The following is a 25,351-nucleotide window of genomic DNA, read 5'->3' on the forward strand; positions in this document are numbered from 1 at the left end:
TCATATATGCAACTAGCCATCCGCATGGAGGAATATGCCACCAAATGGGCAGAGGGGGCCCAGACGAAGGAGGACCTGGTTAAACTGATCATACTAGAGCAACTGCATGAGCAGTGCCCATCCAAACTGATGCTAGGGTTGCTGGACAAAAAGCAAAAGAACCCACGACACACAGGGTGGCTGGCCGATGACTTAGTGAAGAGCCTGACAGGGGGTGGCAGGGAGGAGTCCCAAAGGAACAGGCCCTCCATGATGCAGAGGGACAGATGCCCTGGGGTCTCCCAAAGGGGGAATATGGAGAACCCCTTCCCAAGGGGAACATCCAGCGTCAGGGCCAACCGACTGGCTCGAGGGGACCAACGGGACATGGGCTGCTATTACTGTGGCCAGAGAGGCCACATATGGACCCAGTGCCCCAAGCTCAGGGACAGACTGAGCAGACCAAACCCACCCAGGGTTAACTGGGTAGGGACCCAGTGAATGAGGGGCAGGCTTCCCAGGCAAGGGGGGCTGGCAGCTTATCAACTGCTCAGGATGGGGAGGACCCCAGGCCAGCTCCTCTGGGGGGCTGGATTCCCTGGACTCAAGGTTCTCTGTTTACAGGGTGGGCACGGGGCTCTCCCTGCAGAGTGAGTGCCTTGTTCCCCTGGAGGTGGATGGGAGGAAGGTCAATGGATACTGGGATACAGGAGGTGACGCTGGCCCGGCCCGAAGTCGTGGCACCAGATCGGGTGATGCCCAACACCTACCTGACCCTGACGGGGGTGGGCGGGACCCCATTCAAGGTCCCTGTAGCGAGGGTACACCTGAAATGGGGGGGCCAAGGAGGCCCCCAAGGACGTGGGGATGAACCAACATTTGCTAATCGGAGGGGACCTGGAGGACTGGCCAAGCAACCCCCAGACTGCCCTGGTTGTGACCCGTAACCAGAGCCGGCAAGGGGCACTGCGCCCTGACCTCGGAAAGGGTACCTTGCCCGAGGTGCAGGACCCTACCCTGGAGGGGAGAGGGCGCCGAGGGGCATTGCTCAGAGAGGCTGTGGCCTCAGACGCAGCTGGTGAGAGGGAACTGGTCCCCATCCCTTACCCAGCTGCTGAATTCCAGGCAGAGTTGCAGAAAGATCCCTCCTTGCGGAAGCTCAGGGACCTGGCCGACCTCAGTGCAGTACAGATCATGGGGAGAGGTTGCCAGGAGAGGTTCCTGTGGGAGAAGGGGTTCCTGTACCGAGAATGGGCTCCCCCAAGGGAAGTAGAGTCCTGTGGGATCAGGAGGCAGCTGGTGGTCCCCCAGAAGTATCGCGACAAGCTACTGTACCTGGCCCATGACATCCCCCTCACAGGGCACCAGGGAATCTGGCGCACCCGGGAGAGGTTGCTACAGAACTTTTACTGGCCCGGGGTCTGTACCACTGTCCAGCAGTATTGCCGATCCTGTGACCCCTGTCAGAGGGTGGGCAAGGCCCGGGACAAGGGGAAAGCAGCTTTGAGACCCTTGCCCATCATAGAGGAGCCTTTCCAGAAGGTGGCCATGGACATAGTGGGACCTCTCAGCAAGACAACTCGGTCAGGGAAGAAATACATTCTGGTGGTGGTAGATTTTCCCACCTGCTACCCCGAGGCAGTGCCCTTAGCTTCCATTGAAGCAGACACCGTGACAGTTGTGCTGCTGACTATTTTCAGCCGAGTGGGGTTCCCCAAGGAAGCCTTGACAGACCAAGGGTCCAACTTCATGTCGGCCCTGCTCCGGTGCTTGTGGGAGAAATTTGGATTCTGACACAACTGGGCCTCTGCATATCACCCCCAATCGAACGGGCTGGTGGAGAGGTTCAACGGAACGCTACAGATGATGCTGAAAACCTTTATGAACCAGCACCCGCAGGATTGGGACAAGTACTTACCTCACTTGTTGTTCACGTACAGGGAGGAACCCCAGCAGTCTACTGGGTTTTCACCTTTCGAACTATTATATGGAAGGAGGATAAGGGGTCCCCTGGACCTGATGAGAGATGAATGGGAGGGGAAGGCCACTCCCGAAGGAGAATCCGTGGTGGAGTATGAACTGACTTTCTGAGAAAGACTTGCTGAGTTCATGGGCCTGGCCAGAGAGAATTTAGCAAGAGCCCAGAGGAAGCAGAAGGCCTGGTATGAACGCACAGCGCAGGCCCGCGCCTATGCCACCGGGCATCAGGTGATGGTTCTCATCCCCGTGAGAAAAAACAAACTACTGGCCACCTGGGAAGGCCCTTTCAAGGTTGTCAAGCAGCTAAATGAGGTAAACTATGTGGTGGAGCTGTCGAACCAGGCACACCACCGCCAGGTGTACCGTGTAAATATGATGAAGCCATACTATGCCAGGGGGAATGTTGTGTTGGCCGTGTGTGGACATTGAGAGGAGCAAGGAGATGACCCTTTAGTAGATCTATTCCCTGGGACAAGAGCTGGTTCCCCCCGGAAACAATTCCCCTCTCGGATCAGCTAACCCCTGCCCAGCAAGCTGAGATCAGATGGGTGCTGCATCCGTACCGACATCTGTTTTCCAACCAGCCTGAACGCACTAATCTGACTGTCAACCGGGTGCAGACAAGATCACACCCGCCAATAAGATGCTCCCCCTTCTGAGTCACAGGGAAAACTGCTCAGGACCTGGACAGAGAGGTCAGGGACATTCTGGCTTTGGGGGGTGATTCAGCCATCTGCCAGCCCTTGTGCCTCGCCGGTGGTGCTGGTCCCCAAAAAGGACAGGTCGATCCAGTTCTGTGTGGACTATCGGAAGCTCAATGCCATCACTGTATCTGATGCCTACCCCATGCCCAGGCCTGACGAGCTCCTAGATAAACTGGGAGGAGCCCGGTACCTTACCACCATGGATCTTACAAAGGTCTACTGGCAAGTGCCGCTGGATGCAGATGCCCAGCTGAAATCGGCCTTTATCACCCCTCTGGGGCTCTATGAGTTCCTGACCCTGCCTTTTGGTCTCAAGGGAGCGCCGGCCACCTTCCAGAGCCTGGTGGATCAGCTTCTGAGGGGGATGGAGCGTTTTGCCATGGTACATATTGATGACAGCTGTGTCTTTAGCCAGACCTGGGAGGACCATGTGTCCCCGGTTAGACAAGTGCTGGATCGACTCCAGGAGGTGGGGCTGAACGTAAAAGCGGAGAAGTGCAAGGTGGGGATGGCTGAAGTATCTTACCTGGGCCATCAGGTGGGGAGCGGCTGCCTAAAGCTGGAACCAGCCAAAGTGGAGGTGATCAGAGACTGGCCCGCTCCCCAAACCAAAAAGCAGGACCAAGCCTTAATTGGGGTGGCAGGATACTATCGAAGGTTTGTGCCCCGCTTTAGCGCCATAGCCACCCCCATCACCGAGCTATGCAAGAAGGGGAAGCCAGACAAGATGGTCTGGACCGAGCAGTGCCACAGGGCTCTCTGTGCGTTGAAGGAGGCTCTGGTCAGTGGCCCAGTTCTGGCAAATCCAGACTTTCACAAGCCCTTTATGGTGTTCACTGACACCTCAGACATGGGGCTGGATGTGGTGTTAATGCAGAAGGATGAAAAGGGGGAGAGACACCCCATCATGTACCTGAGCAAGAAGTTGCTACTCCGGGAGCAACACTACACAGCCATCGAGAAGGCATGACTGGCCATGGTGTGGGCCCCAGCTCCCTGCTCCCCACTCCCTCCCCTTGGCCCAGGGAGCCATGAGGCAGCTCCCTGCTCCCCTCTCCCTCCCTCCCTCCCCTTGGCCCAGGGAGCTGTGCAGCAGCTCCCTGCTCCCCCCTCTCTCTCCCTTCAGCCTGGGGAGCCATGCGGCAGCTCCCCACCCCAGGTCACCTCTGCTCCACCTCCTCCCCAAGCACGCCACCGCCGTTCTGATTCTCCCACCTCCCAGGCTTGTGGTGCCAATCAACTGTTTGGCGCTGCAAGCCTGGGAGGGAGAGAAGCAGAGCAGGGCGGCGTGCTCAGTGGAGGAGGTGGAGCAGGGGTGAGCTGGGGCGGGGAGCAGTTCCCCTGCATGCTGCCCCCCCGTTAGTTGCTGCAGGCGGCCCTCCCTGCACCCCTCTACTCCAGCTCACCTCTGCTCCACCGCTTCCCTGGAGCATGCTTTTGGCTGCCCCCAACCACTTGGCGCCCTAGGCAGCCACCTACTTTGCCTAGTGGTTGCATCGACCTGGTTTGTTGCCAAGAAGGCTAACGGCATTTTGGGCTGTATAAGTAGTAGCACTGCCAGCGAAATGGGGGACGTGATCGTTTCCCTCTATTCAGCATTGGTGAGGCCTCATCTGGAGTACTGGGTCCAGTTTTGGGCCCCACACTACAAGAAGGATGTACAAAAATTGGAAAGAGGCCAGGTGAGGGCAACAAAAATGATTAGGGGACTGGAACACATGACTTATGAGGAAAGGCTGAGGGAACTGGGATTATTTAGTCTGCAGAAGCATGATAGCTGCTTTCAACTACCTGAAGGGGTGTTCCAAAGAGGATAGATCTAGACCATTCTCAATGGTAGCAGATGACAGAACAAGGAGTAATGGTCTCAAGTTGCAGTGGGGGAGGTTTAGGCTGGATATTAGGAAAAACTTTTTCACTAGGAGGGTGGTGAAGCACTGGAATGGTTACCTAGGGAGGTGGTGGAATCTCCTTCCTTTGAGGTTTTTAAGGTCAGGCTTGACAAAGCCCTGGCTGGGGTGACTTAGTTGGGGATTGGTCCTGCTTTGACCAGGGGGTTGGACTAGATGACCTCCTGAGGTCCCTTCCAACCCTGATATTCTATGATCATTTGGCCAACAACATGCTACAAAGCACCCAGCTAAGTTGCATGAATGCGCTATAAGACACTCCTCAATTATACAGAAAGACCAGCATATCTCCCCAGCCCTCAGCCTTCCACCTCAGAAATGTACTGTCTTACACTGCTCATGGCCTTCTCTTGAAAAGTGTAAGCTGATTAATTAGTTCGCCACTTCATCAAAAATAAAGTGGACATGCACCTGACTTTGTCATGTGAGGAACTTTCCCAAGCACTTTGGACAAACTCACTACTAAGTATAAAACATTAAAATAAGTTTATTAACTACAGAAAGATAGATTTTAAGTGAGTATAATTTTTGGGCACAGAGGTCAAAAATGGTTACATAACAAAAGAAAATAGACTCTCAGTCTCAATTCTAATTTGAGTACACTAAGCAAGAATTGGATCAAAAACCTTTTCTCACCTGCTGGTTGCTCCAGGCAATGTTGAGTTCTTAATACACAAACTGAATTCCCTCTCAGCCTGGGACCAATATCCCCAGTTCAAAGTCTTTGTCTTCCAGACAATCTTCCAGGTGTTGAGATTACGGAACAGAGAGGACAAGTGGTGGTGTCTTTGACCCTCATTTATATTTTTTCTCCCGGTGCTAGAAAGATCCTTGCTGTGATGCTGGGGTTAGTTAGCCCCCAATATGGCTATGCAGCACTGGAGCAGCAGTTTGCCTCCTGCGTCTTGTGGTAGGCGTTCTACAGCTCCTTCACTTTGACCCTGCACCGCAGTGTGTCCCTGTCATGGCCCCTTTCTATCATGCATCATGAAATCTGTCCTTAGGTATCATAATTCCTATGGCTGGAGCACAGCTGGGACTGGACAGCCTCCTCTCCCCAAATGCTGATGAGGTCCAGCAGCTCGGCATTGCTCCAAGTGGAGGATCACCTGGTGCATGGAGCAGGCATGGTCACCTGGAAAGATGCGCTGAGACTACTGCATGCATCACCGAGCGAACAGGGAGGGGACTTTCAAAATTCCCAAGGAATTTAAGGGGGGGGTGTTTCACGGTTGGTAACCTGAGGGCAGTGCAGTAGAGTTCAAACTGATGACCAGAGAGGCGAGAACAGGGATTGTGGGACACTTCCCGGAGGCCAATTGCAGCACTGCAATCCACCAGGGTGTCTACACCGGCACCGCGCCGCTGTAACCCTGGTGCAGACAGCTCTACGCTGCTCGTTGGGGTGGTTTTTTTGCAGCGCTGCAACTGCACAGTTTCTGCGCGCTAAGTGGCTTGGCCGTGCGTACACCTGAGAAGTTACACTGCAGAAAGCTGCTTTACTGTGCAGAAACTTGCCAGTGTAGACAAGTCCGTAGATGGCTTACATAAGAATGCAAGATTGGTCATACAGAGTCAGACCAATCTCAAGTTGCAGTGGGGGAGGTTTAGATTGGATATTAGGAAAAACTTTTTCACTAAGAGGGTGGTGAAACACTGGAATGCGTTACCTAGGGAGGTGGTAGAATCTCCTTCCTTAGAGGTTTTTAAGGTCAGGCTTGACAAAGCCCTGGCTGGGATGATTTAACTGGGAATTGGTCCTGCTTTGAGCAGGGGGTTGGACTAGATGACCTTCTGGGGTCCCTTCCAACCCTGATATTCTATGATTCTATGATTCAATGGTCCATGGAGCCCAGTGTGCTTCTGGAGAGTGACCAGTGACAGATGCATCCAAGGGAATGAACAGAACAGGCTTGTTGACCTGCAAGGTGATGGTCTTTCACCCTTATCTTTAACTTTGTTGTTGATTCCTACTTATCCTATCTTACCACACCTCCCCTGAGGTCTCTGGGCAAATCAGGTGTGAACCACTCCTTTGATACAGATGTGTCCCAAACCAGCTGAATTGAGGCAGACTTTGGGCCAATGTCAGTCTGGAAAAGGCCTGCTTAACCCAGCAGGTTTCTCAAAGTATCCGTTGCTGTGAACTGCATGTAGTGTGGATGTGTGAACCCCAAAGATACTAAACATGAAAGAAACACAAGGCCAGTTCTGAGGAGGTTTCCAGAGCCAGGCCTGAGAGTTAAATAGCTGTGGTCAAAAGAAAAAGGGGCCTCAGCACCTATAAAAATAACTGGTTGCAAAAACAAAACAAAAATTAAATTAAAAAACCAAACCAAATAAAAAAAAACAAAAGCTGCCATCACACATCCATCACCATTTTAGATTTTGACATCTCCTGCCTGATGTGACATCTTTGCTTTGTGAGCAAGAGACCTGGGGAACTCGGTGGCTGTTACCCTCTAACTGGGTAAAAGGTTCACATCTTGTCTGAAGTAATTTTGCTCTTAACAGAAGATTTATTTTAAAATTTATCAAAATAAATTCAATTTTTAATAGAACTAATTACAGTCTATACTGGGTCTCTATTCTCGTACATTCTATTTCTCTCACATATTCCCCCACTCTAATTCCTTTGGAGTGAGGTTTTAATTTCAGGATTAGCCAACATATCCTATATAGTAGGAGGGCGCAGGGAGAGAACTAGAAGAAAAGATGGATTATATTGTAACACTGAAAATTATCACATAATCAGCCTCTTACATTACACTAAGTAACTTCATGTTTAATTTCATTGTTGCTGGTAACAACTTATTCAACAATTACAAAATATAAACCAATTGGGCAGTTTTCTCTTAATTCCCATTTCCACCCAGTGAACTTTGTGTGAAGTCACATTCTACAATAAACTAGGAGCCTTCCATTTCTGTGAGTTCATTTCTCCCTGGGTCTTCTCCCATAAGTGTGGGTGGAAGGGGTCTCAAACTACATGGGAAGGTTGCACCATGAGAAAAACCACCTGTGCTCTATTTTCACACTTACTAATCTTTCAGAGTAGCAGGAGGTGGAGAAGTGATACAAATGAATTAGACTCAAGAGCAAAACTAACGGACCAAACCACAGACTCTGGACTCAGCATTCATGTATCCTGCAGTCTGAACTTGGAATCTAATACATTCCCCCATAGGCATGGAATGGCTCTGAAGGAATCAGCTGTTTCTCTCTGTGCTAAATGAAACTTTGGATCCAAATGGTAAAAGACAGTTGTTCCCAATTTAATCATGGCATCCTATAGGAGTGTGATCAGTGCCACTTAACTAGGTAGCAGAGTTCTAAAAATAGTTTACCTGGGCCACAGGTCACCATAGCGTTCATCTCTGGGGTGAAAATCAACCACTCGTACCTGCAATTTCTACCTGAGTTCTTGTCAAATCTTTGACCTTACTTGGAGTAATTTTACACTTCTCTGGTGTAGAATTCTTCACCAACCACACAACAAATCAGTAGCGATAGTGAGGTATAACTCCCCCAAATATGCCCTTTTATTTCTTTAATCTGGTGGCACAGATTTAAATTAGGAACTAAATTCAGGTGTGTCTTAGAATCCCTGGAGGACACCAAATGTCAGGTACCTATTAAAAATAGGTATCTTTCTGCAGCTCTATCACATTCAACACAGATTTCATTTTCTACACATTTGCAGCATCTCCCAGGGGTGAGCGGAACAGAAATGTCACTTTCACTTTTCCCATCTCTACCTAGCTAGGGATTGCATTTCCCAAATAATAGGCAACATGCACCTGATTAGGAAGGAGCTATCTTCAGGAGCGACCTCCTGCAGGGCCTGGGCCACAACTGCTTTGGGAGCCAAATGCATGGGTATTTTGCTTAGCCCTGGTCTACACTAGGAGTTTAGGTCAAATTTAGCAGAGTTAAATCGATGTAAACCTGCACCCATTCACACGATGAAGCCCTTTTTTTCGACTTAAAGGGCTCTTAAAATTGATTTCCTTAATCCACCTCTGACAAGTGGATTAGCGCTTAAATCGGCCTTGCCAGGTCGAATTTGGGGTACTGTGGACGCAATTAGACGGTATTGGCCTCCGGGAGCTATCCCAGAGTGCTCTATTGTGACTGCTCTGGACAGCACTCTCAACTCAGATGCACTAGCCAGGTAGACAGGAAAAGGCCTGCAAACTTTTGAATTTCAATTTCCTGTTTGCATGGTCACCTGCAGCTTGCCACGCTGGCCAGAGCTCATCAGCAGAGGTGACCATGCAGAGCTCATCAGCAGAGGTGACCATGACGGAGTCCCAGAATCGCAAAAGAGCTCCAGCATGGACCGAACGGGAGGTACGGGATCTGATAGCTGTATGGGGAGAGGAATCAGTGCTATCAGAACTCCGTTCCAGTTTTTGAAATGCCAAACCATTTGTCAAAATCTCCCAGGGGATGAAGGACAGAGGCCATAACACGGACCCGAAGCAATGCCGCGTGAAACTTAAGGAACTGAGGCAAGCCTACCAGAAAACCAGAGAGGCAAACGGCCGCTCCGGGTCACAGCCCCAAACATGCCGCTTCTATGATGAGCTGCATGCCATTTTAGGGGGTTCAGCCACCACTACCCCACCCGTGTTGTTCGACTCCTTCAATGTACATGGAGGCAACACAGAAGCAGGTTTTGGGGGTCATAGAATCATAGAATAACAGAGTTGGAAGGGACCTCTGGAGGTCATCTAGTCCAACCCCCTGCCCAGAGCAGGACCAATCCCAACTAAATCATCCCAGCCAGGGCTTTGTCAAGCCTGACCTTAAAAACTTCTAAGGAAGGGGATTCCACCACCTCCCTAGGTAACGCATTCCAGTGTTTCACCATCCTCCTAGTGAAAAAGTTTTTCCTAATATCCAACCTAAACCTCCCCCACTGCAACTTGAGACCATTACTCCTTGTCCTGTCATCTGCTATCACTGAGAATAGTCTAGATCCATCCTCTTTGGATCCACCTTTCAGGTAGTGAAAAGCAGCTATCAAATCCCTCCTCATTCTTCTCTTCCGTAGACTAAACAATCCCAGTTCCTTCAGCTTCTCCTCATAACTCATGTGTTCCAGTCCCCTAATCATTTTGGTTGCCCTTCGCTGGACTCTCTCCAATTACTCCATGTCCTTCTTGTAGTGTGGGGCCCAAAACTGGACACAGTACTCCAGATGAGGCCTTACCAATGTCGAATAGAGGGGAATGATCACGTCCCTCGATCTGCTGGCAATGCCCCTACATATACATCCCAAAATGCCATTGGTCTTCTTGGCAGTAAGGGCACACTGCTGACTCATATCCAGCTTCTCGTCCACTGTCACCCCTAGGTCCTTCTCTGCAGAATTGCTGCCGAGCCATTCAGTCCCTAGTCTGTAGCGGTGCATTGGATTCTTCCGTCCTAAGTGCAGGACTCTGCACTTGTCCTTGTTGAACCTCATCAGATTTCTTTTGGCCCAATCCTCCAATTTGCCTAGGGCCCTCTGTATCCTATCCCTACCCTCCAGCATATCTACCACTCCTCCCAGTTTAGTGTCCTCTGCAAACTTGCTGAGGGTGCAATCCACACCATCCTCCAGATCATTAATGAAGATATTGAACACAACTGGCCCCAGGACCGACCTTTGGGGCACTCCACTAGATACCGGCTGCCAACTAGACATGGAGCCATTGATCACTACCCGTTGAGCCCGACAATCTAGCCAACTTTCTACCCACCTTGTAGTGCATCCATCCAGCCCATACTTCTTTAACTTGCTGACAAGAATACTGTGGGAGACTGTGTCAAAAGCTTTGCTAAAGTCGAGAAATAACACGTCCACTGCTTTCCCTTCATCCACAGAACCAGTTATCTCACTGCCAGTAGGACTGAATCGCCAAGAGACGAAACAAGGGAAATGACCTGGCTGAGTCACTCCCATGTTTGCCCAGGTGCCCGATTAAAAGAGCACCCAGGACTACGTCGATGACGGCTACCAGTCATACTGCACTGTCTACTGCCAAAAGGCAATTAACTGCTGCTGTGTAGCAATGAAGTACCACGTCTGCCAGCACCCAGGAGACATATGGTGACGGTGAGCTGAGCGGGCTCCATGCTTGCCGTGGTATGGCGTCTGCACAGGTAACTCAAGAAAAAAGGCACAAAACGATTGTCTGCCCTTGCTTTCACGGAGGGCGGGAGGGAACGGGGCCTGACGATATGTACCCAGAACCACCCGTGACAATGTTTTAGCCCCATCAGGCACTGGGATTTCTACCCAGAATTCAAATGGGAGGCAGAGACTGCGGGAACTGTGGGATAGCCACCCACAGTGCAACGCTCCGGAAGTCGACAGTTGCTTCAGTACTGTGGACACACTCCGCCGACTACATGTACTTAGAGCACTTGTGTGGGGATACACCACAATCAACTGTATAAAACCGCTTTCTACAAAACCGACTTCTATAAATTCGACCTAATTTCGTAGTGTAGACATACCCTTAGTTACAAGTCATTTACTAGGGAATCCTCTTCCCAGCCCTTTAGAAAAAATATTGACCTAACCAATTGAACAACAGGGGATTGGGATGGTGACGGGGAATGAAACAATTTGTTCCTGAAGGGGAAACTTGATGACCTAGAATTGCTTTGAAATGGGGAACAGTATAAACCTGATGCTCAGGGTTTGTTTAGATGCGGAAAAGTGATGGAGTTTAGGTCAGGCCAAGGGGAAAGCTAATGCCAACCACTGCACCTGGGCTGCATCTGCACTACAACTATAATTGTCTTTTTACACCAAGATCACTAACTTGAGCTGCCAACGCCATGTACAGTCCTAGTGGATGTAAGGGACAGGTAGTTTTTGCCTCAGTGTACTTGTTGGGATCAAACTTCTTTCTCCCACCTGGAGCTGATGAACATTCCTGGAAGGAGGAACACACACTCCTATGACTCAAAAGGAAAGGAGTTGATAGAAAAGATCACAGGACTGACCCCAAAGAAGGGTGAGCTGCAAAAGGCAGAAGCAGGCAACTCATCTGGTGGAGCTGAGAGACAACGGTGAAGATGGTGAAAGATTACTATGTGGGAATTAGCAAATGTGATTTAAAAAAAAAATCTTTGGCCAGCCTTAGTCAAGGCATTTATTACAGTTCTTTCCCATGTGGGTTTTCTGATGTTTAATAACGCTTGAGCTCCAACTGAAGCGTTTCCCACACTCAGAGCATCCATAAGGTTTCTCGTCTGTGTGGATTGTCCTATGTCTGATAAGGTTTGAGCTCCGATTAAAGCATTTCCCACAGTCAGAGCATGTGTAGGGCCTCTCTCCACTGTGGATTCTCTGATGTGTGGTAAGGGCTGAGCTATAACTGAAGCTTTTCCCACACTCAGAGCATGTGTAGGGCATCTCTCCACTGTGGATTCTCTGATGGGTGATAAGAGCTGAGCTATAACTGAAGTGTTTCCCACACTCAGAGCACGTGTAGGGTTTCTCTCCGGTGTGGATTCTACGATGTATGCTAAGGTGCGAGTGCCAACTAAAGGTTTTCCCACACTCAGAGCACATGTAGGGTGTCTCTCCTGTGTGGATTCTCTGATGTGTCATAAGGTGTGATCTCTGATGGAAGCTTTTCCCGCACTCAGAGCATGTGTATGGCCTCTCTCCACTGTGGATTCTCTGATGTGTGATAAGTCTTGAGCTCTGACTGAAGCTTTTCCCGCACTCAGAGCATGTGTAGGGCGTCTCTCCGCTGTGGATTCTCTGATGTGTGATAAGCCTTGAGCTATAACTGAAGCTTTTGCCACACTCAGAGCATGTGAAGGGCATCTCTCCAGTGTGGATTCTCTGATGTGTGATAAGGTTTGAACTCTGATTGAAGCTTTTCCCGCACTCAGCGCACGTGTAGGGTTTCTCTCCTGTGTGGATTCTCTGATGTGTGGTAAGGTGCGAGTGACAACTAAAGCTTTTCCCACATTGAGAACACATGTAGGGTGTCTCTCCAGTGTGCATTCTCTGATGTGTGATAAGGTTTGAGCTCTGATTGAAGCTTTTCCCACACTCAGAGCACGTGTAGGGTTTCTCTCCTGTGTGAATTCTACGATGTATGCTAAGGTGTGAGTGCCAACTAAAGCTTTTCCCGCACTCAGAGCATGTGTAGGACGTCTCTCCATTGTGGATTCTCTGATGTGTGGTAAGGGCTGAGCTCTGATTGAAGATTTTCCCGCACTCATGGCATGCGCAGCATGTCTCTTCCAAGTTAATTCTCTCACATTTAATAAGGTCTGAGTGGCTACTGAAGTTTTCCTCTGGCCTTTGCTGACTCTCACAGGCTTTTGCTTTTTCTGGGAGTGCACAACTCCCGGAATCATTCCCTTTGGATCTTCCTGATAACATTCTATAGGATTTTACTTCCTCAGCATCTTCCTGCTGGGGTGTCTCCTCATTCTCACTCACCATCCCAATGCTTGATGAGAGAGAATCCACACATAGATCACTCCCTGTGCTGGAGAGAAAGGAAATCTCAGAGAGAAGAATGGGAAAAGGGATGAACAAACCAAAATATGTGCGGGAGAGATCAAACCTATCAGGAGCTGATTTTCCCCAAACCCTTCCCCAGAGGAGAGAGAGGAAGGGATCAGTTCTGGGTCCGCATCTCACCAGAACTCTCAGAGGAAAGCAAGATTGGGGAGGAACCTGCTGCCAGTTGTCAGTTAGGGTAGGTGGGAAGCCATGAGTGACATCTGCCTAATGATTCCACATCTGCAGGGAACAATCCTGAACTTGGAGAGCTCACAAGGTCTTTGTAGTGCATCCCAAATATTTCCTGTATTCACAGACAGTTTTTGAGTTGATTTAACCAATTCCTCACCTGTGCAGGCAGCTCTCGGGAGCACTTCTTTCTCAGAGCCGTGGGGGTCTGGGAACCACGGGTCTTCCCCTCATTCCAGCTGCGAGATCTGATCAGGTTTGGAAACTGGAAACCCTGCTCAAGGCAAAGAAAATAAGGGAGGTCAGTGGAATTTGTGGGACAGTTGTCACAAGGAATATTCCATGGTTTTAACCTCAGCTCTTGGCTCAAAGTATCAGAAGAGTTATTATTGTTATAAATCATATTCATTACCTTAGTGCCTAAGGACCAACTAACAGTCCGTTGTGCTAGACACAGTACAAACCCAGAACAGTAGATGGCCCATGTCTTGAAGAATTTACAATCTAAATAGACAAGGCAGACACAGACTGGGAGAAGGGGTATAACCCACCAGCCGAGTGAACTATGTGAAGGCAGAGTGACAGATCTGATGAACACAGGCATATATCTTGAGACTATTGTATTTAATGTTATGACTAGGGCCAGTGTTTTCTGGAAATTACTGCTATTACAATTTTTTTTTCTGACATTACTCCTCATTTCTGGAATCACCCTTCATATCCAGAATTCCTCAACAGAGGGTGGGGCATGCAAGGTCACAACTCTCCAGATTTCTGCCCAGAGACACCTGACTCATCCCTAGGGTTTAGGGCAGAGGTGATGTGTGGGCAGAGCACACAGGGTCAAGCCCCCCACCCCCAGATTTCTGCCTGGAGACACCCGACTCCCCTCCAGGGCAGAGGCTGGGGGCTGGCTTCTATTGAGACTTGCTACCAATTTCTTCCCTCCTCATACAAGTCTGGGCTCAGCAAAACCACTGTGGAGCTTCCCCTGGGCAGGCAGGGCACTTGGCAGTGGGATGCGGGATCCCTCATCATACTGCAGAGCAGAAGGCACTCGCACCTCCTCTCGGTTGTGTCCATAGCACCTCTCCCCTGCAAACAGTTGGCTCTAGGCTCTCAATGCTCAGTGTCTGGGCCCCACTTCCCCCACACAGATGGCTCCTGCTGCCTCCCCCAAATGCACTTTCATGCTGTAAAGGATTATACATTGCTCATGTTTGTCAATAGAAAATAACAGAACGCCACTAGCCATCACCTTCAGCCCCCAACTAAAATCCCTCCAACGCATTATTAAGGACCTACAACCTATCCTGAAGGATGACCCAACACTCTCACAAATCTTGGGAGACAGGCCAGTCCTTGCCTACAGACAGCCCCCCAACCTGAAGCAAATACTCACCAGCAACCACATACCACACAACAGAACCACTAACCCAGGAACCTATCCTTGCAACGAAGCCTGTTGCCAACTGTGCCCACACATGTATTCAGGAGACACCATCACAGGGCCTAACCACATCAGCCACACTATCAGAGGCTCGTTCACCTGCACATCCACCAATGTGATATATGCCATCATGTGCCAGCAATGCCCCTCTGTCATGTACATTGGTCAAACTGGACAGTCTCTACGTAAAAGAATAAATGGACACAAATCAGATGTCAAGAATTATAACATTCATAAACCAGTCGGAGAACACTTCAATCTCTCTGGTCACGCGATTACAGACATGAAAGTTGCTATATTACAACAAAAAAACTTCAAATCCAGACTCCAGCGAGAAACTGTTGAATTGGAATTCATTTGCAAATTGGATACAATTAACTTAGGCTTGAATAGAGACTGGGAGTGGCTAAGTCATTATGCAAGGTAACCTATTTCCCCTTGTTTTTTCCTACCCCCCCCCCCCCGACGTTCTTGTTAAACCCTGGATTTGTGCTGGAAATGGCCCACCTTGATTATCATACACATTGTAAGGAGAGTGGTCACTTTAGATAAGCTATTACCAGCAGGAGAGTGGGTTTGTGTGTGTGGGGGGGGGGGTGTGTGAAAAAACCTGGATTTGTGCTGGAAATGGCCCAACTTGATTATCATACACATTGTGAAGAGAGTGATCACTTTAGATAAGCTATTAGCAGCAGGAGAGTGGGGTGGGAGGAGGTATTTTTTCATGCTTTGTGTGTATATAAAAAGATCTTCTACACTTTCCACAGTACGCATCCGATGAAGTGAGCTGTACCTCACGAAAGCTCATGCTCAAATAAATTGGTTAGTCTCTAAGGTGCCACAAGTACTCCTTTCCTTTTTGTGAATACAGACTAACACGGCTGTTACTCTGAAATCTGTTTTCATTGCCAGCAAACACTGGCCCTAGTTATGACTGTTATCGCTATATTTGAGCCAGCCCTTGAAAGCATGAACACTTCACAGACTATGATGCTGAGATGGGTCAGATGATACTGGGATGGGCTTCCTGTGCAAGCTGGTGTCACTAAGGGGTGATGAATGCCAGATCTCAAGGTAGTTATGCAGCTCTCCAGCTTTTGAAGCTTTGCCCCACGCAGAAAGGGACAGTGACTGATTTTACCTCTTTTAGGAGACTGAAGAAGAGACAGACTGACTTTTTGGGGAGAAACAGCCAAATTTGAGCTGACTGAGGGGGTTCTTTTTGGGCTACAAACTAACATGACCTGATAACAAGATGTAAGCCTTTAAGGAAGGTTTTAATACACTTTGGAACTGACCAGGGATTCCCACGAGGACTGATAATGGGGCGATGGTAAATACACATTTAGATCCTTTTCTTGTTTTATATCTTTTCCCCATAAGGCTTAACCTGTGGCACACTGTCATGGATCCATAGGATCTGTGCTATGCCCCGGATATTGAAGAGTCCTTGGGAGGTGCCCCTTGAGTGCACTAGACCCCCAAGGGGTCCCACTCTTCCACAAGCATAGACCATGTAGCTTCAACACCTGAGACTGAGGACATGTCTACACTTACCTCCGGAGTGATTGATCCAGCGGGGATCGATCTATCACGTCTAGTGAAGACATGCTAAATCGACTACCGAGCGCTCTCCCATCAACTCTAGTACTCCACCAATATGAGAAGTGTAGGCGGAGTCGACAGGGGAAGACACTGTGGTAAGTAGCTCTAAGTATGTCAACTTCAGCTATGTTATTTTCATAGCGGAAGTTGCATAACGTAGACCAATGTAGCTGGTTCTCCCCCACCCCCACCATAGACCAGGCCTGAGCCTCTGGCTTCAACACTCCTATTTCAACCTGTGAGCTCTGCCAGCAGCTCAAGCTGAACTACACTCCTGTTCAGAGACTGTTCTTTATTCATGCTTCAATGCACCTCAGCAAGTTTTTGCTGTGACACTGGGCAGACATTTAAAACATACCAGGGTTTATTAGTCAACCGAAACACAGCATTGGAAAGTCCTTAGATTAGGACAGAGAAGCAAAGAAGACAATATAGTCCAGACTGGCCAACGCCCTTGAGCCATGCTGCTATAGAAAACAATCTCATTTCCTTTCACTGTGCCTGTTGTGGCAGAGCACCGGCTTTGCCTTGGAGGGTCCTGCGCTTTCAGGCGGTTAGGGTTTGCCTCAGAGGTTTCCCCGGACCCACAATGTAGCCTCTCTCCCCTCCTAGAGGCAAGGGTTACAGTTTACTGAGTCACCTTCATCATCGGCCAGTCAATGGGTTTGGTGTAAGAACCCTCTCTAGTCCCTGTCTTCCTTCTCAGGAAGCGTTTGCGCAGAGAGGGATTGGGAGGAAGTTCTGTCACACTGTGAAGCACAGAGTGACCTTATTCCAGTACAGGCCTAGCCCTCTCCCACCAGGGTGTAACCCTTTGAGAGAGGGTGAAACCCTCCCAGTAACAGAGTCTCTCTGTTACACTTATCAAGTCTGCGGATGATACCAAGCTAGGAGGGGTTGTGAGTGCTTTAGAGGATAGGATTAAAATTCAAAATGATCTGGGCAAACTGGAGAAATGGTCTGATGTAAACAGGATGAAATTTAATAAGGACAAATGCAAAATACTCCACTTAGGAAGGAACAATCAGTTGCACACATACAAAACGGGAAATGACTGCCTAGGAAGGAGTACTGTGGAAAGGGATCTGGAGGTCATAGTGCATCACAAGCTAAATATAAGTCAACAGTGTAACGCTGTTTCAAAAAATGCAAACATCATTCTGGGATGTATTAGCAAGAGTATTGTAAGCAAGACATGAGAAGTAATTCTTCCACTCTACTCTGTGCTGATTAGGCCTCAACTGGAGTATTGTGTCCAGTTCTCAGTGCCACATTTCAGGAAAGATGTGGACAAACTGGCAAAAGTCCAGAGAAGACCAATAAAAATTATTAAAGGTCTAGAAAACATGACCTATGAGAGAAAATTGGGTTTGTTTAGTCTGGAGAAGAGAAGACTGAGAGGGGACATGATCACAGTTTTCAAGTACATAAAAGGTTGTTACAAGGAGGAGTGAGAAAAATTGTTCTTCTTAACCTCTGAGAATAGGACAAGAATTTAGTTTGGACCTTAGAAAAAGTTTTCTGTCAGAGTGGTTTGCACTGGAATAAATTGCCTAGGAAGGTTGTGGAATCTCCATCATTGGGGATTTTTAAGAGCAGGCTGGACAAACACTTGTCAGGGATTATCTAGATAATACTTAGTCCTGCCTTGAGTGGAGGGGACTGAACTGGATGACCTCTCGAAGTCCCTTCCAGTTCTGTGATTCTATGAACCAAAGGCCAGAGAAGAGCAGAATCGAGCGGCAGCGAACCAGCTGAGTAGCGGGGAACAGCAGAGCAGCACACAGCAGGAGTTTGCCTGGGATTGGTGAGTATCCGAGTGCGTGTTTGCTGAGTAAGTATCCGAGTGTGTGTCTGCTGGGAGGGCAGTGTGAGAGCCTGAGCCTGCAGCTGGTAGCCTGCAGGGGGCGGGCACTGGGGCTGTCTGTTTGTTTCAAGGAAGCCTGGCTATTTAAAAATAGCCAGAGCTTCGCGAACCAGCTGAGCGGCGGCGAACCAGCTGAGCAGCGGGGAACAGCAGAACAGCACACAGCAGGAGTTTGCCTGGGAGTTCACCTGGAGTGAGCCCAGTGAGGCTTACATCTTGCCAATTTCTCTGAGGAAGCTCATAGTAGGAAGGTGATATGGAAGGGGGGGGTTCAGCTGTTGTGACCTGCACTGGATGTGCCATGTTTGTCTTTCTTCCACAGGACAGAAGCGACTTTGTCTGTAGAAAGTGCAGGCTGGTCTCCATATTGGAAGAGAAGATTGAAGGTCTGGAGCAACAGATAACGACCCTGCGTTGCATACGAGAAATGGAGGATTTTCTGGACAAAAGTCAGGATATGCTTCTACGGGCACAAAGCTCTAAAGATTTAGAGCAGGTTGCACAGTGGAGCCAAGAGGCCAGTGAAGGAGCTTGGCAACATGTGATCTCCAGAAGAAGGGGGAATGTCTGGGTTCCAGCAATGCGGACACAGGTAACTAACCGCTTTCATGTTCTCTCCACAGGTACCATTGCGGAGAGTGGACCAGATGATAGGTCTGGGGGTAGAAAGCAGGAGACTGCGCCGGTTGGAAGGCATGAGATGCACTGTCCTGAGATGGGGGGTTCCACGACCACCACTCCCAAGAGAAGGAGGCAGGTGGTGGTGGTCGGGGACTCTCTCCTTCGGGGGACTGAGTCATCTATCTGCCACCCTGACCGGGAAAACCGAGAAGTCTGCTGCTTGCCGGGGGCTAAGATTCACGATGTGACGGAGAGTCTGCCGAAACTCATCAAGCCCTCGGATCGCTACCCCTTCCTGCTTCTCCACGTGGGCACCAATGATACTGCCAAGAATGACCTTGAGCGGATCACAGCGGACTACGTGGCTCTGGGAAGAAGGATAAAGGAGTTTGAGGCGCAAGTGCTGTTCTCGTCCATCCTCCCCGTGGAAGGAAAAGGCCTGGGTAGGGACCGTCGAATTATGGAAGTCAACGAATGGCTACGCAGGTGGTGTCGGAGAGAAGGCTTTGGATTCTTTGACCATGGGATGGTGTTCCATGAAGGAGGAGTGCTAGGCAGAGACGGGCTCCACCTTACGAAGAGAGGGAAGAGCATCTTTGCGAGCAGGCTGGCTAACCTAGTGAGGAGGGCTTTAAACTAGGTTCACCGGGGGAAGGAGACCAAAGCCCTGAGGTAAGTGGGAAAGCGGGATACCGGGAGGAAGCACAGGCAGGAATGTCTGTGAGGGGAGGGCTCCTGCCTCATACTGAGAATGAGGGGCGATCAGCAGGTCATCTCAAGTGCTTATATACGAATGCACAAAGCCTTGGAAACAAGCAGGGAGAACTGGAGGTCCTGGTGATGTTAAGGAATTATGACGTGACTGGAATAACAGAGACTTGGTGGGATAACTCACATGACTGGAGTACTGTCATAGATGGTTATAAACTGTTCAGGAAGGACAGGCAGGGCAGAAAAGGCGTGGGAGTAGCACTGTATGTAAGGGAGCAGTATGACTGCTCAGAGCTCCGGTACGAAACTGCAGAAAAACCTGAGTGTCTCTGGATTAAGTTTAGAAGTGTGAGCAACAAGAGTGATGTAGTGGTGGGAGTCTGCTATAGACCACCGGACCAGGGGGATGAGGTGGATGAGGCTTTCTTCTGGCAGCTCGCAGAAGCTACTAGATCGCACGCCCTGGTTCTCATGGGTGACTTTAATTTTCCTGATATCTGCTGGGAGAGCAATACAGCGGTGCATAGATAATCCAGGAAGTTTTTGGAAAGCGTAGGGGACAATTTCCTGGTGCAAGTGCTGGAGGAGCCAACTAGGGGGGGAGCTTTTCTTGACCTGCTGCTCACAAACCGGGAAGAATTAGTGGGGGAAGCAAAAGTGGATGGGAATCTGGGAGGCAGTGACCATGAGTTGGTGGAGTTCAGGATCCTGACACAGGGAAGAAAGGTAAGCAGCAGGATACGGACCCTGGACTTCAGGAAAGCAGACTTCGACTCCCTCAGGGAACAGATGGGTAGGATCCCCTGGGGGACTAACATGAAGGGGAAAGGAGTCCAGGAGAGCTGGCTGTATTTCAAGGAATCCCTGTTGAGGTTACAGGGATAAACCATCCCGATGTGTCGAGAGAATAGCATATATGGCGGGCGACCAGCTTGGCTTAATGGTGAAATCCTAGCGGATCTTAAACATAAAAAAGAAGCTTACAAGAAGTGGAAGGTTGGACATATGACCGGGGAAGAGTATAAAAATATTGCTTGGGCAGGTAGGAATGAAATCAGAAGGGCCAAATCGCACCTGGAGCTGCAGCTAGCGAGAGATGTCAAGAGTAACAAGAAGGGTTTCTTCAGGTATGTTGGCAACAAGAAGAAAGCCAAGGAAAGTGGGGGCCCCTTACTGAATGAGGGAGGCAACCTAGTGACAAAGGATGTGGAAAAAGCTAATGTATTCAATGCTTTTTTTGCCTCTGTCTTCACTAACAAGGTCAGCTCCCAGACTGCTGCGCTGGGCATCACAACATGGGGAATAGATGGCCAGCCCTCTGTGGAGAAAGAGGTGGTTAGGGACTATTTAGAAAAGCTGGACGTGCACAAGTCCATGGGGCCGGACGAGTTGCATCCGAGTGTGCTAAAGGAATTGGCAGCTGTGATTGCAGAGCCATTGGCCATTATCTTTGAAAACTTGTGGCGAATGGGGGAAGTCCCGGATGACTGGAAAAAGGCTAATGTAGTGCCAATCTTTAAAAAAGGGAAGAAGGAGGATCCTGGGAACTACAGGCCAGTCAGTCTCACCTCAGTCCCCGGAAAAATCATGGAGCAGGTCCTCAAAGAATCAATCCTGAAGCACTTACATGAGAGGAAAGTGATCAGGAACAGTCAGCATGGATTCAGCAAGGGAAGGTCATGCCTGACTAATCTAATCACCTTCTATGATGTGATTACTGGTTCTGTGGATGAAGAGAAAGCAGTGGATGTATTGTTTCTTGACTTTAGCAAAGCTTTTGACACGGTCTCCCACAGTATTCTTGTCAGCAAGTTAAAGAAGTATGGACTGGATGAATGCACTATAAGCTGGGTAGAAAGTTGGCTAGATTGTTGGGCTCAACGGGTAGTGATCAATGGCTCCATGTCTAGTTGGCAGCCAGTGTCAAGTAGAGTGCCCCAGGGGTCGGTTCTGGGGCCGATTTTGTTCAATATGTTCATAAATGATCTGGAGGATGGTGTGGATTGCACTCTCAGCAAATTTGTGGATGATACTAAACTGGGAGGAGTGGTAGATACGCTGGAGGGGAGGGATAGGATACAGAAGGACCTAGACAAATTGGAGGATTGGGCCAAAAGAAATCTGATGAGGTTCAATAAGGATAAGTGCAGGGTCCTGCACTTAGGACGGAAGAACCCAATGCACAGCTACAGACTAGGGACCGAATGGCTAGGCAGCAGTTCTGCGGAAAAGGACCTAGGGGTGACAGTGGACGAGAAGCTGGATATGAGTCAGCAGTGTGCCCTTGTTGCCAAGAAGGCCAATGGCATTTTGGGATGTACAAGTAGGGGCGTAGCGAGCAGATCGAGGGACGTGATCATCCCCCTCTATTCGACATTGGTGAGGCCTCATCTGGAGTACTGTGTCCAGTTTTGGGCCCCACACTACAAGAAGGATGTGGAAAAATTGGAGAGAGTCCAGCAAAGGGCAACAAAAATGATTAGGGGTCTGGAACACATGACTTATGAGGAGAGGCTGAGGGAACTGGGATTGTTTAGTCTGCAGAAGAGAAGAATGAGGGGGGATTTGATAGCTGCTTTCAACTACCTGAGAGGTGGTTCCAGAGAGGATGGTTCTAGACTATTCTCAGTGGTAGAAGAGGACAGGACAAGGAGTAATGGTGTCAAGTTGCAGTGGGGGAGGTTTAGGTTGGATATTAGGAAAAACTTTTTCACTAGGAGGGTGGTGAAACACTGGAATGCGTTGCCTAGGGAGGTGGTGGAATCTCCTTCCTTAGAAGTTTTTAATGTCAGGCTTGACAAAGCCCTGGCTGGGATGATTTAATTGGGGATGGGTCCTGCTTTTGAGCAGGGGGTTGGACTAGATGACCTCCTGAGGTCCCTTCCAACCCTGATATTCTATGATTCTATGAAAGGAGTCACTTTGGGGGGATTCTCTCTGTCATTGTACCCAACGCAGCTCTCTCAGGTTTGTAAACTTGTTTAATGCTCCAGCCTTTATAGGTTTCAGAGGAGCAGCTGTGTTAGTCTGTATTCGCAAAAAGAAAAGGAGTACTTGTGGCACCTTAGAGACTAACCAATTTATTTGAGCATGAGCTTTTGTGAGGTACAGCATCCGATGAAGTGAGCTGTAGCTCACGAAAGCTCATGCTCAAATAAATTGGTTAGTCTCTAAGGTGCCACAAGTACTCCTTTTCACTTAAGGTGAGCTATTACCAGCAGGAGAGCGGGGGGGGGGGGGGGGGGGGAACAGCTTTTGTAGTGATATTTCCAGCAGTTGACAAGAATGTCTGAGGAACAGTGGCAGAGGGGGGACGGGGGAATAAACATGGGGAAATAGTTTTGTGTAATGACCCATCCACTCCCAGTCTTTTTTCAAGCCTAAGTTAATTGTATCCAGTTTGCAAATTAATTCCAATTCAGCAGTCTCTCATAGGAGTCTGTTTCTGAAGTTTTTCTGTTTCTGAAGAATTGCAACTTTTAGGTCTGTAATCAAGTGACCAAAGAGACTGAAGTGTTCTCCGACTGGTTTTTGAATGTTCTAATTCTTGACGTCTGATTTGCGTCCATTTATTCTTTTACGTAGAGACTGTCCAGTTTGACCAATGTACATGGCAGAGGGGCATTGTTGGCATTTGATGGCATATATCACATTGGTAGATGTGAAGGTGAACGAGCCTCTGATAGTGTGGCTGATGTGATTAGGCCCTATGATGGTGTCCCCTGAATAGATATGTGGACACAGTTGGCAACGGGCTTTGTTGCAAGGATAGGTTCCTGGGTTAGTGGTTCTGTTGTGTGGTTGCTGGTGAGTATTTGTTGCAGACTGGGGAGTTGTCTGTAAGCAAAGACTGGCCTGTCTCCCAAGATCTGAGAGTGTGATGGGTCGTTCTTCAGGATAGGATGTAGATCCTTGATGATGTGTTGGAGAGGTTTTAGTTGGGGGCTGAAGGTGATAGTTAGGTGCGTTCTGTTATTGTCTTTGTTGGGCCTGTCCTGTAGTAGGTGACTTCTGGGTACTCTTCTGGCTCTGTCAATCTGTTTCTTCATTTCAGCAGGTGGGTACTGTAGTTGTAAGAATGCTTGATAAGAGATATTGTAGGTGTTCGTCTCTGTCTGAGGGGTTGGAGCAAATGCGGTTGTATTGTAGAGCTTGGTTGTAGACACTGGATCGTGTGGTGTGATCTGGATGAAAGCTGGAGGCATGTAGGTAGGAATAGCGGTCAGTAGGTTTCTGGTATAGGGTGGTGTTTATGTGACCATTGCTTATTAGCACCGTAGTGTCCAGGAAGTGGATCTCTTGTGTGGACTGGTCCATGCTGAGGCTGATGATGGGATGGAAATTGTTGAAATCATGGTGGAATTCCTCAAGGGCTTCTTTGGACCTAGGGGTGACAGTGGACAAGAAGCTGGATATGAGTCAGCAGTGTGCCCTTGTTGCCAAGAAGGCCAATGGCATTTTGGGATGTATAAGTAGGGGCACAGCGAGCAGATCGAGGGACGTGATCGTTCCCCTCTATTCGACATTGGTGAGGCCTCATCTGGAGTACTGTGTCCAGTTTTGGGCCCCACACTACAAGAAGGATGTGGATAAATTGGAGAGAGTCCAGCGAAGGGCAACAAAAATGATTAGGGGTCTGGAACACATGACTTATGAGGAGAGGCTGAGGGAGCTGGGATTGTTTAGCCTGCAGAAGAGAAGAATGAGGGGGGATTTGATAGCTGCTTTCAACTACCTGAAAGGGGGTTCCAAAGAGGATGGCTCTAGACTGTTCTCAATGGTAGCAGATGACAGAACGAGGAGTAATGGTCTCAAGTTGCAGTGGGGGAGGTTTAGATTGGATATTAGGAAAAACTTTTTCACTAAGAGGGTGGTGAAACACTGGAATGCGTTACCTAGGGAGGTGGTAGAATCTCCTTCCTTAGAGGTTTTTAAGGTCAGGCTTGAGAAAGCCCTGGCTGGGATGATTTAACTGGGAATTGGTCCTGCTTCGAGCAGGGGGTTGGACTAGATGACCTTCTGGGGTCCCTTCCAACCCTGATATTCTATGATTCTATGATTCCATGGGTCCAGATGATGAAGATGTCATCAATGTAGCGCAAGTAGAGTAGGGGTGTTAGGGGATGAGAGCTGAGGAAGTGTTGTTCTAAGTCAGCCATAAAAATGTTGGCATACTGTGGGGCTATGCGGGTACCCATAGCAGTGCCGCTGATTTGAAGGTATACATTGTCCCCAAATGTGAAATAGTTATGGGTGAGGACAAAGTCACAAAGTTCAGCCACCAGGTTTGCATGACATTATCGGGGATACTGTTTCTGACGGCTTGTAGTCCATCTTTGTGTGGAATGTTGGTGTAGAGTGTATGGTGTAAACACCCATAGTGGCCAGGATGGTGTTTTCAGGAAGATCACCAATGGATTGTAGTTTCCTCAGGAAGTCAGTGGTGTCTCAAAGATAGCTGGGAGTGCTGGTAGCGTAGGGTCTGAGGAGGGAGTCTACATAGCCAGACAATCCTGCTGTCAGGGTGCCAATTCCTGAGATGATGGGGCGTCCAGAATTTCCAGGTTTATGGATCTTGGGTAGCAGATAGAATACCCCTGGTCGGGGTTCCAGGGGTGTGTCTGTGAGGATTTGTTCTTGTGCTTTTTCAGGGAGTTTCTTGAGCAAATGCTGTAGTTTCTTTTGGTAATCCTCAGTGGGATCAGAGGGTAATGGCTTGTAGAAAGTGGTGTTGGAGAGCTGCCTAGCAGCTTCTTGTTCATATTCTGACCTATTCATGACGACAGCACCTCCTTTGTCAGCCTT

At 49.0% G+C, this 25,351-nt stretch overlaps 2 protein-coding genes across 3 annotated transcripts in view; both read right to left on the reverse strand.

Moving 5' to 3' along the window:
- LOC140904242 (uncharacterized) overlaps positions 1 to 13,536 on the reverse strand; it is a 165,802-nt gene extending 152,266 nt beyond the window's left edge. The window contains exon 1 of the mRNA XM_073326718.2: positions 13,453 to 13,536. The gene's annotated coding sequence lies outside the window, so the exon portion shown is untranslated. The remainder of the gene's footprint in view (positions 1 to 13,452) is intronic.
- LOC140904240 (uncharacterized) lies at positions 7,338 to 13,542 on the reverse strand. Of its 2 annotated transcripts, none has more exons than XM_073326710.2 (2): positions 13,453 to 13,542; positions 7,338 to 13,086 (listed from the first exon to the last, which is right to left on the reverse strand). In XM_073326710.2, the coding sequence occupies exon 2, from the start codon at positions 13,038 to 13,040 to the stop codon at positions 11,715 to 11,717; it is 1,326 nt and encodes a 441-aa protein (XP_073182811.2). In that variant the 5' UTR covers positions 13,041 to 13,086; positions 13,453 to 13,542; the 3' UTR covers positions 7,338 to 11,714. The 2 variants fall into 2 exon arrangements, with proteins under 2 accessions (XP_073182811.2, XP_073182812.2); XM_073326711.2 differs by having other exon boundaries at positions 7,338 to 13,081; positions 13,453 to 13,535.
- Positions 13,543 to 25,351: the final 11,809 nt, after the last annotated feature.

The sequence above is a fragment of the Lepidochelys kempii genome, chromosome 28 (genome assembly GCF_965140285.1).
Source record: "Lepidochelys kempii isolate rLepKem1 chromosome 28, rLepKem1.hap1, whole genome shotgun sequence".
NCBI classification, from domain to species: Eukaryota; Metazoa; Chordata; order Testudines; family Cheloniidae; genus Lepidochelys; species Lepidochelys kempii.